This window comes from Euleptes europaea, chromosome 1, assembly GCF_029931775.1.
Source record: "Euleptes europaea isolate rEulEur1 chromosome 1, rEulEur1.hap1, whole genome shotgun sequence".
In the NCBI taxonomy this organism is placed as follows: domain Eukaryota; kingdom Metazoa; phylum Chordata; class Lepidosauria; order Squamata; family Sphaerodactylidae; genus Euleptes; species Euleptes europaea.
In genome coordinates, this window is record NC_079312.1 from 26,459,334 (window position 1) to 26,469,827 (window position 10,494).

At 43.3% G+C, this 10,494-nt stretch overlaps 1 protein-coding gene across 1 annotated transcript; it reads right to left on the reverse strand.

Annotated features, from left to right (window-relative positions):
• Window positions 1–2,283: 2,283 nt before the first annotated feature.
• LOC130492995 (cholinesterase-like) lies at window positions 2,284–6,423 on the reverse strand. Its single transcript, XM_056866773.1, has 3 exons — window positions 4,940–6,423; window positions 3,439–3,602; window positions 2,284–2,345 (listed from the first exon to the last, which is right to left on the reverse strand). The coding sequence occupies exons 1-3, from the start codon at window positions 6,421–6,423 to the stop codon at window positions 2,284–2,286; spliced, it is 1,710 nt and encodes a 569-aa protein (XP_056722751.1).
• Between the last annotated feature and the right edge of the window lie 4,071 nt (window positions 6,424–10,494).

The window sequence follows — 10,494 nt, forward strand, 5'->3', positions numbered from 1 at the left end:
AACGCGTATACAATTTCAATAGCCTGTAAAGAGTTGCATAGTGTAACATTCTGCAGCAATGTTTCAAGTCTATTCAAAGCAACAATTCTTGCTGCATCTTTAAGGTGATAAAAACAAGTTGTTCAAATTACTCATGAATAGTGAGATAGGTCATCTAGTAAAACCTATTTCAATATTGTTTTTCTTCAGTCACATATAGATTAAGTAATTACTGCTGTGTTGTAGATAGCTTCCCAGCTTCCCCAGGCTGTAATCAACAAGATTAATCGTTGCACTGTTGCCCTTACCATTCCAGAAGCATTTCAGATAGCATTCCAGCTTTTGGTATTCCTGTGAAGTTTACAAATACGAGGAAGAGAAGAGCAAGTTGGTGCCGCTGGCGCCTGACGAGGCACCGCTCGCCACGGAGGCCTTCGGGGCAGCCATCACTGCAGCGCGTCCATGTCTCTCTACCGTTTACAAACACTACTACAAGTCAAGCAATAATATGATACAAATAATAGTAAAATTATCACGTTGTCTTTACATCATTCACCTTAATGTAATGTCCAGAGGTGCATAGTAGCTATCCTTCTATGGATCGGGCAAAGGAGCTTTGCAACAGAGCTCTGCCAGCGGGACTATCAATCCACATGGTTAATCATTTGCAGGTGTTCAAGCAAGAACGGCAGTTATAAGATATATATGAAACTGACAATTTACTGTGCACTAATACAATGTGTCAAAACTAACAAAATCTACCTATATCTATCACTATCTTTCCCCAGGTTTTGGTGTTCAGTAAACCCAAAACACGAAAATTACCAAAACGGCTAATTTTGGGTTAATTTTCGGTTCGGGTTTAACGATATGCACAACCCTACTTGATTCATACTTGGCAGGAGTTAAGGGGTAGTGAGGGTGAAAAGTCAGGAGTGTTTTGAGGGAACAAAGTGGCTTTGAATGTCTGTGGAGCACAGGGGGCCAAGGGGATGAACGAGACATGGAAGCATGGAAGGAAGGTCAGGTCAGAGTTTGTGTGGGATCCTGGAATGAAACCAAATGTAGTGATTTGGAAAGGGTCCCTCCCATGGTTAGACCAATGAGAGAAGTGAATGATTTTGGGCAGCAGAGCACTAGAGAGAGATGAGAGGCGATTGTCCCTGCAGTGCAAGCAGCTACACAAAGCGAGTAAAGCTTTTTCAAAACAGCGGAATCTTTGGCTGCCATGCTCCTGGGTTAGCTAGAGGTGTTAATGTAGAAACATCAATGGTTTTTAGGCTAAGCTAAGCCATCAGGTCCTTTCTTGGAAATCACAACTCCACATTGAAAATTTTCCAGGCTCTCCTTCCAACTGCCAGAGCTCTTGCAAATATCTCCACAAGTGTCTGCAGAACACAAAGCATGTGCTTTTAACTCTTCTCATATGCAAGGCACAACTTAGTCTGGTTTTAATTGGGTCTATATTGGCTCCCAAAATCCACCTATGCAACCATGAGAAATGGAGAGAATCAATAAGAAACAATGGTGAGTATGAGGCTGTGCTTAGGGTCACCAACCTCAAGGTGGGGGTCTGGAGATCTCCTGGAATGACAGCTGATCTCTAGACAACAGAGATGTTCCCCTGCAGGCTACGGCAGCTTTGATGGCCTCTATTGCATCACATCCCTGCTGAGCTCCCTTTCCTCCCCAAATTTCACCCTCACCAGGCTCCAACCCTAAATCTCCAGGAGTTTCCCCAGTTAGGGACAGCAACCCTAGCTGTGCTCATTTGCCCTCACCTATGATTTAAAATAATAGATTTGTTTCTGGCCCACAAACTGGGATTTCAATCCAGGGTTAAACCATGGTTGGCCCCAGCTTGTTGAACCATTCAAATTTAGAGATCACAACTCTAAATTAAAGTGGTTAAATTGAGGGACTTCCTAAACCAGGAAGTCCTCACTCTCAGTTCCCATGCAAGCCAAGCTCGTTCAATACTCATTCCAGGGTGCACAGTCTTCACATCATATCAAATGCAAGAAGTGCATTTAAAAAAAAGTGCCATTGAAGAAGGAGTGCTCAGCAGATTACGTTTATTTAGTCACATGAGTGTAGTCTTAATTGTGCCTGAGAAGAAGGTGAGAGGAAACCGAAGATTGATTTTATGTTTTAAAACCAGTCAATGGAAATTACTATAATCCACTCTAAATATAAATGAAAGAAAGAAGATATAAACTGAAATTTCCTCCTTTGTCCATTGCCTCTTTAAATTTTTTCCTCCCAGTTCATACGATCCTCTTTTTCCATCCATGTGTACTTAATTCACAGTTCTTGCTTCCTATTGCCTTCTGGGCTGAACGGAACAGAATCTTTTGGTGGTTGGTCTGTGGCAAAGAAGAAAAGGCCAAGAAGATGAGCTTCCCAAATAAGCCAGAAACAAACATATTATCATGTTAGTGCCCAAACGGAAATTTCTAGACAGCTGACCGATCAACGTTAGCTAAAATGAGGCACCATGTTTTCATATCTATTTAAAATATTTCCCATGACTATCTCAGGTCCCAAAATGGTTAACAACTGTACAACAACAATTTGATATACATTAAAATGACAGGTATAAAAACCAATCTAAAAGCACCTTATTTCCCCCCCAACAGGGTATTCTCCCTTTGTCCAAGTTCTGGATGCCCCTAAAGAACTCCGAAATAGCTCACTATATAGCCTTGCTAGGAAGGCAGGAGCCGGGAGACAGTTCCAGAGGCATGAGCCAGCCACTGAAAAGGCCTGAGTCCGGACTGTTGCTGAACATGCTTTATGAGGGAACAAAATACCACAAGGATTGTTAGATTCTCATTCCTACTTGTAAAAAAAACACTTGTTATCATCCCATATATTTGAAAACTATCTATATTCCCAAGATGACTGAAGCCACAGGGATTTTTTTGAAGATAATTTGCAAGGCACAGAGAACAAAGACTAGTCCTACTCCTTCCCCTGCCATGCCTCTAGCGCTGCCCAATTTTGGTGTAGGAGTTATAATGGAGAGGCACAGTTGCTATCCTAAGCAGTTCCAGAAGAGCCTTAGCACTGGTCTGTTGTCTCAAGTCCAAAGCCTGCCTTTATACTCTTTTTGCTTGTCTCGAAGTTCCTGTTTCTTTGGTGTTTTTTAAAAGTTCTGCACGACCTCTAGTGGTCGATTTGATATAGCAGTAGATTAAATCTAGCTTATTTCTCTGCTAATTAAAGCAGCAGCCTTTTAATCTTGCTAAAATTGGGTGTGATATCGAATGGACCACTAGAGGAAGAAAAACATGTGCTGAACTTTTAAAAACCACCAACAAAACAGGAACTTGGAGACAAAGAAAAAGAGAATGCAAAAAAGCCCCTAGATTCCAATCCAAACACAGTTTTTGGGTGAATGTCTACCTCAGGGAATGGCTTTGGGTTCCACTTCCCCCTTTGAGGGCTTCAACTCACTTAGGCTTGATGCCTCTGATAAGAGCGCCTTCCAGAAACTGCAGAGCCGAGCAGGCGAGGGTTTCATGACTTGAGGTGGCTCTGTGCTGATGCGAAAGAAGTTCTGCTCTGCAGGGTTGTAGAGTGGCCATTTTGTCTCACCAACATCTGAAGGGGTGGGATTGCTGTAGAGGAGGCAAAAATATCATGATCCAAGAAGTCAGAGAAGGAACTAGTTCTGTAAGGTACACAATATTTGTTGCATGACTATTTATTTATTCACTTGCTTCATTTACAGTTCCCTTGTCTCACTGAACTGGATTACACAGTTTAAAAAATGCAATCAGATCAGTAAAACACATACCTTGGTATGGTCGGCACAACATATCCCACTCACATTTGGAACTGATTTAACATTATTTAGATCTGGAAAAGCTTTCATCCCCGTCAACATGTATCCAAGAATCTGGACCCAAAAACTAATAACAGCTGCCATTTAAGATTCTTTGTAGATGTGGTGACTCGGGTGACCCTGACTTCTGAAATTAGGAAGGCAATGACCATAGCAAAGGCCTTTTGTGTAGGGAAGCCCCATTTGTGGAATGTCCTTCCCAGAAATATGTACTAAGTACCAGCCAATTATATTTTCTTCAAACCTTAAATGACCAACTTCCTTTTTGCTGCATCTAAAATGTAATATTTTTTTAAAAAAACTTTCTGCTTCATTGTTATTTCATTGTTATTATTAAATAACTGCTTTTAGGCTTTCACTAGTTACTTTGGAAGTTTAACATCGAATGGAAAAAACAAAAATGTTATGGTCCACAAGAGCGACAAAAAATAGGATTGACAGATCTGGGTTGGGAAATACCAGGAGATTTTGGGAGTGGAGCCTGGGGAGGGCGGGGTTTGGGGAGGGGCTTCAGCAGGGTACAATGCCATAAAGTCTGCCATCCAAAGCAACCATTTTCTCCAGGGGATGTGATCTCTATTGTCTGGAGATCACTTAGTATTAGCAGGAGATCTCCAGGCCACACCTGGAGGTTGGCAAATCTATGTAAAAGTGAGCATGGTGTAATGCTGGATCCAGACTAGGACCTGGGAAATCCAGATTCAAATCCCCATCTTGGCATGAAACTTGCTTGGCTGACCTTTGGACCAGTTTTTCTCTCTCTCTGTCAGCCTAACCTACCTCACAGGGTTGTTGTGAGATTAAAATGGACAAGGGGAGACCCATATGCACAGCCTAGAGCCCCTTGGAGGAAGGGCAGGATAAACATGTACTAACTAATAATAAGAAAGGTCTCAAATTGACAAATAAATGGAACCAATGTATATAGGTGAGGTTGTTTCTAGTTAACAAGTAGGCATTTCCTTTCATAGGCCACAGAAATGGGCATGTATTTAAAATGGATGCCAGTTCTTAACATTTGCTGTGACAAAGAAACCTTAGGGAATTGCTACCTCCTGTATTTTCAGGGCCAGGGATGGTGAACATTTACAAGTAAACAAGTTCTCTTACCCGCTTCTAGCAAACTCCGCCCAGTACCTCATCACTCGGGGGATTAGCGCTAACTCCGCCTCTGTATGAGTTTCATTGGTTCCCGGTATTAACGTCAGAGTCCCAAAAAGGTACGGGACCTCAGATCCATGGTTAGACCCCATCCATTCAGGCCAGACAGAGCCAGTGCTGCGGTGGGTGAAAGTGTAAGCATACACAGGGCTTCCGGACCTTGCAGTCTCTGTGGCAACTTTGTTTGCTGGACATACAAACAAGTAATCGCCCCAGGCCTGGGACAAGGCGGAACGATACCGTGCTGGGCCCTCTGGTTCTGCTTGGCTGTACCTCTGAGCAATGGCTTGGATTAAGTCATCGGTTGCATTGGGTAAACTCATCTTCAGCCCCTCCAAGAGCTTCTCCCTGGTCAAAATGCATTCGTTGGATGTACATAAGAAAGGAGCAGCATAGAAAATAAAGACGGACCCTTCGTCAGAGGTTGTACCAATCATAATAGGTTTAAACTGAAATCGCCGGGACTCTACCAGTTTCTGTGGGTCATCAGGAAGAAAATCTCCATCTGTTGTTGGCACGAAGGTAAGGTTCAGAGCCTCAGCCGAGAACTTGTATGTTGGAAATTCTTCCACTCCCTTTTCCTGCAAGCAATTCACTATGGCACTGCTCTCATCTTCTGTACAGCCCATCTTCCTGGCCAGGTCCAGAGCTCTCCACTTTGCCTCCTCAGGACTCACCCAAACCCAGGATGCAACGGCCGTCCCACTCTGCAGCACAGCGCGTTCAAAGAGAGGCTTACTCCCGGGTGAGAGGAGGTGATAGTTGACAGATGCTCCTCCAGCACTCTCGCCAAAAATGGTTATCCGTGTAGGGTCTCCTCCAAAGGCAGCTGCATTCTCCCTCACCCACCTCAGGGCCAACTGCTGGTCCAACAGGCCCATGTTTCCTGGGGCGGCTGGTGGTAATGAAAGGAAGCCTAGAGCTCCCAGGCGGTAATTCATGGAGACCACAATGACGTTCTCGGTGGCAGCTAAAAATGCCCCATCATATATAACCAGGGAAGTTGTGCCAAAAAAAAACCCTCCACCATAGATCCAGACAAGGACAGCAGCTGGTGTGGAAGGCCGGGGACTGGGTACCCAGACATTGAGGAAAAGACAGTCCTCCGAGCGGGGCGTGTTGGCATTGAATATTTCAGCATCAGGAGTGCCCGAAATAACTATTTGGGGGCATGAATTGCCAAAGTTGGTGGCTTCCAGGATGTGACTCCATGGCTTATGGGGAACAGGCTTCTGGAAACGCAATTTCCCCACAGGGGCTTCTGCATAGGGGATGCCCAGATAGGCTGTGACTGCTTTTGAGCCAGCTGGGAGATGCTTTCCCCGGATAGGGCCACTGCTGGTGACTAGTACAGTATCATCATCAGCAGAAGACTTGGATTCCTGAAGGGAAAGGACCAGAAAGCTCAAGGACCAAAGGAGGAAACTAGGCATTACAGCTCCTGAAAGACAAAGCTACAAAAAAAAAAAAAAATTATTGCAATCATCCCATAAAGTCTGCTAGTGAGCCCTGGAGTATCATGTTCTTTGAGCAGCAAGGGCAAGAACCAAAGGAGACTAGTCATTGCAGCACCTGAAAGGGAAGCCTCCCAGAAGAAGCAACACAAAACACAAGACAGGTCATTTCCTTCTTGGCAACCCTGCTGGCCGAGGGCCATATATCTTGTGGATTTCAGGAACAGGAAGGCCAATATGATAATAAGTACACCAGACTTCATGAGGATCATTAAGTGGTAAGGACAGAATTTACTTATTTAGGAGATTTCTACATCCCCTCTTCAGAGTCCTGCTCAAGGCACTTTACAATTAGAACCTGTATGTAATGGACATCCACACCCCCTCACTTTCAGGAAAGAAAATCCTGGAAGTACACAGAAGCACCAAAGTGCTGTACAGAAGCAACCCCCCCTTCCCACAAGCAACCAAGCTGGGACAAATATTCTCAGGATTGTCACTGTTGTGAGTACAAAGTTCAGTGGAAGAGAATTTTCACTTATATTTAAACCTTAGGCCTTAGGTCTGGTGTATATTCATTAAGTGCCATCAAGTTGTTTCCAACTTATGGCGAACCTATGAATCAATGACCCCCCAAATGTCCTATTGTTAATAGCCTTGCTCAGGTCTTGCAAACTGAGGGCTATGGCTAGAGTTGCCAGGTCCTTCTTCACCTTCAGCGGGAGGTTTATGGAGTGGAGCCTGAGGAGGGTGGGGCTTGGGGAGGGGAGGGACTTCAATGTCCAATTGCCAAAGCGGCCATTTTCTCCAGGTGAACTGATCTCTATCGGCTGGAAATCAGTTGTAATAGCAGGAGATCTCCAGCTAGTACTTGGAGGTTAGTCAACCGTATGCAGTCAGTATGGCTTACTAAATAAAATAAACCAATAACACAAAGATATACAAAGAGTGCAATTAGTGTATAATAGTCATTTGTTGCTTCACAAGGACCTTATGGTTCATACACTTCCTTAATTGTAGCTTATACAGTAATAACAAAAATCATAAGAGGTCTATAAACAAGCAAGACAGGGATCCGGTAAATGACCTGTTTCAAAGTCAATTTCTTCAGTTGGTAAGTATATAATAGTCCCATAAATTATAATAAACTAGTTTTTCTGCTCCTCTTAGTGTCTGTTTTTTTTTTTTTTTGCAGGTTTCTGATTTCCACGCTGCACCTTTGTTAGTGATTGAAGACTTCCAACACTTGTGAAATCTTCTGTTTCAATGATTCTTCTATTCAAATTATTAAAAAAGATTTTTTGTTTTATCAAAGAGTGTCATTGGTTATTAACATAAAAATGCAGCGACTATAATTTACAACAATGTAAATGCAAGTTACTCACCGACTACTTTCCACATCTTACATGCATCCTAGCATATGCTTTACAGCAAAACATACAAGTACACAGACATATTATAACTGACCTGTAAAATATTATAGTCTGGACGCTTCTCACTGCAACAGTTTGAGCAAAAAACAGTGTCTTGTTTCAAACCAGCAATAAGAGCTCTAGGCTTTCATTTAACCCATGAAGGCCCAAAATCTTGCTGGTTTGAGATAAAAGACTTGCTGGTTTGAGATAAAAGACACGCCAGAACACCAGTCTAATTTCCTTCATATGCTCAGTTCTTTCTGTTAAAAGTACGCTTTTAAACGAATGTTTTTTAAAGGTTTTTATTTGTTCTTGTATTTCAGATGCGAAACGCATAGGGGTCGTAGAGTGAATGAAAATTCACTCTCCCACTGCTCCCATTGCCTTATGGTGGCAGTTGCTAACCAGGGTGCTACAGGGATCAATGCCATCGAGTAAAAGAGTCAACAGTCTAGCAGAGAGAACAGGCCGACTGGCTTGGAGCAGAACCTGCTGGGAGTTAGTCTCCCTGACAAGAATCCCTCTCCTTTTTCCTATCACCTGATGCAAACGGTTCTTTGAGAGAGCAGACTCACCTTTCCCTAGCTCCAGCGCCCAGCGATGGGTTTTTGCAGCTGTCTATGTATCGGTTCCCTTTTCAGTTGGGTGTGGAGGGAGCAAGAAACTGGCATTATTTATCTCGAAAGAACTCAAAAGGCTTTATAATACACAGTGGGAGGAGCCCGCATAATATTTATGATATTCCTGTGAAAAGACAAACTGCTTTTCTTGGGTAAATGGTCAGAGAAGGAAGGGTGGGGCTGGAGATTTCCTGGCAGGCCCAGGCACAGTATTGCCAAACTTGAGAGAAATCTTGTACATGGGTGGAAATAAAAAGTCTCTGGACAAAATAAGAGAGTCTGGGCACCCTTTTCCTCAAACGGAGCAGAATTTGGTGAGGGGCCAGATGTAGCTGGGAGTCAGAACAGCTTCTCTGCACACAGAAGAGTACAGGATCACATCTTTGCCATTTCTACTTCAAGGCTAACTCAAGTATTAGTATTATTCTAAACTTCATTTATAGCCCACCTTTCCCTCTGAGTTTCAAAGCAGATTACAAAAAATGATAAAAACACTTCAGTCAAACAGCAAAAATCTCTAACCAACAAAACAGTGCAGTGGAGCTAGCACCAAAGAGCTGGAAAACAAAACATGTGTGTGTGTGTGTGTGTGTGTGTGTGTGTGTGTATAAATTTTGGTATTCAGCTTATTTCCGGGTTTACTAAAAAAATTGGGCCCGTTATAGTCTATGGGGATTTTTTTCAAACCTCCTGCGGGGGCATTTTTGGAGGTAGTGTCCCCAAATTTGCAACGTAGCTGTAAGGGGCTCTCCTTAGATGGTCATTGTAGTTTGGTGAACGTAGGAACAGGGGATCCCATTTTATGGGCCCACAATTTTATGGGTCACTCCCATCCTCCAGGCATTTGCGAGCTGAGCTGTCCATTGGTTTTCAGCTCCAGAAGTTCAGCGTAGCCGAGGACTGGTGCAAAAAGCCAATTGACAGGCTGGCGCCTCAAAGTATGGGGGCTCCATTTGTACCTGGGGTGCATAGCATGATGTCCATGCAAATTAGCTTCCAAACTGAGGAAAATGGCTTAAATGAAAAATAAAATAAAAAAATAAGGCACGGAAACATTTATTTTGGTGGCAAATGACATCCTGTGAACTGTCCTTTATTATGGTCATAAAAAATCTGATTTCAAGAGATGGTCATGGTGCAGGGCAACCTTCAGTTTCAGAGCAGGTTTTCTTGGGTGGGTGGGTGATATCAGAGCCAACCGAAGTCATGACCAAGGCAGTTCTTGTGAAGGAGATTGCTCATCGACACAGGTGAGGAATCTTCTTCAAAAGACCAATAAGTAATTGTAGACTCTGGTGTTTTTTAGTTGGGGGGGGGTATATCCCTCCAGATGGGACTGGGTGAGCCCCATCTTTTAAAGTGCAGAATGCAGATCAGCCCACCGCCTGGTTGGTCAGACCAAGTTGGCTCCGACTATATGACCCCGACCTCAAAAGGGCCCCAACTATGGGTCTTTAACAAAATCATTCAAAATAGATAGAAAAATGGGAGAAAGCACAGAGCCGTGCCTCTGAGCAATGGTGAATAGCCAAACCTGAAAAAGTCGAATAATTATTTTGCTTTTTCAGGAATTGCCTATTCAGCTTCGAGGAAATCCCTAAACGGCTAATTTTGGGTTTATTTTCAAACCAGTTTATCGATAAGCACAACCCTACTTGATTCACACTTGGCAGGAGTTAAGGGGCAGTGAGGGAGAAAAGACTTCTTTTTCTGTTAAGGGTCCTTGGATAAACCACAGTGGTTTTCAGGCTAAGCTAAGCTATCAGGTCCTTTCTTGGAAATCACAACTCCGCATTGAAAATTTTCCATGGCTCTCTTTCCAATTTCCAGAACTCTTGTAAATATCTCCACCAGTGTCTGAGAAACACAAACCATGCGGTTTTTAACTCTTCATGTATTCAAGGAACAACTTAGGCTGGTTTTAATTGGGTCTTAATTGGCTCCCAGAAACCACCTATGCAACCATGCGAAATGGAATCAATAAGAAACAATGATGAGTGTGAGGCTGTGCTTAG

What these genes read in the sequence shown, in the direction of transcription:
- LOC130492995 (XM_056866773.1), bottom strand. Translation starts at nt 6,423, where the DNA reads ATGCCTAGTTTCCTCCTTTGGTCCTTGAGCTTTCTGGTCCTTTCCCTT. An exon ending in GCGGAGTTTGCTAGAAGCGG is followed by an intron (nt 3,603 to 4,939) that starts GTAAGAGAACTT and finishes CCTCCTCTACAG; the next exon opens with CAATCCCACCCCTTCAGATG. An exon ending in ATCAGAGGCATCAAGCCTAA is followed by an intron (nt 2,346 to 3,438) that starts GTGAGTTGAAGC and finishes TCTTTGCCACAG; the next exon opens with ACCAACCACCAAAAGATTCT.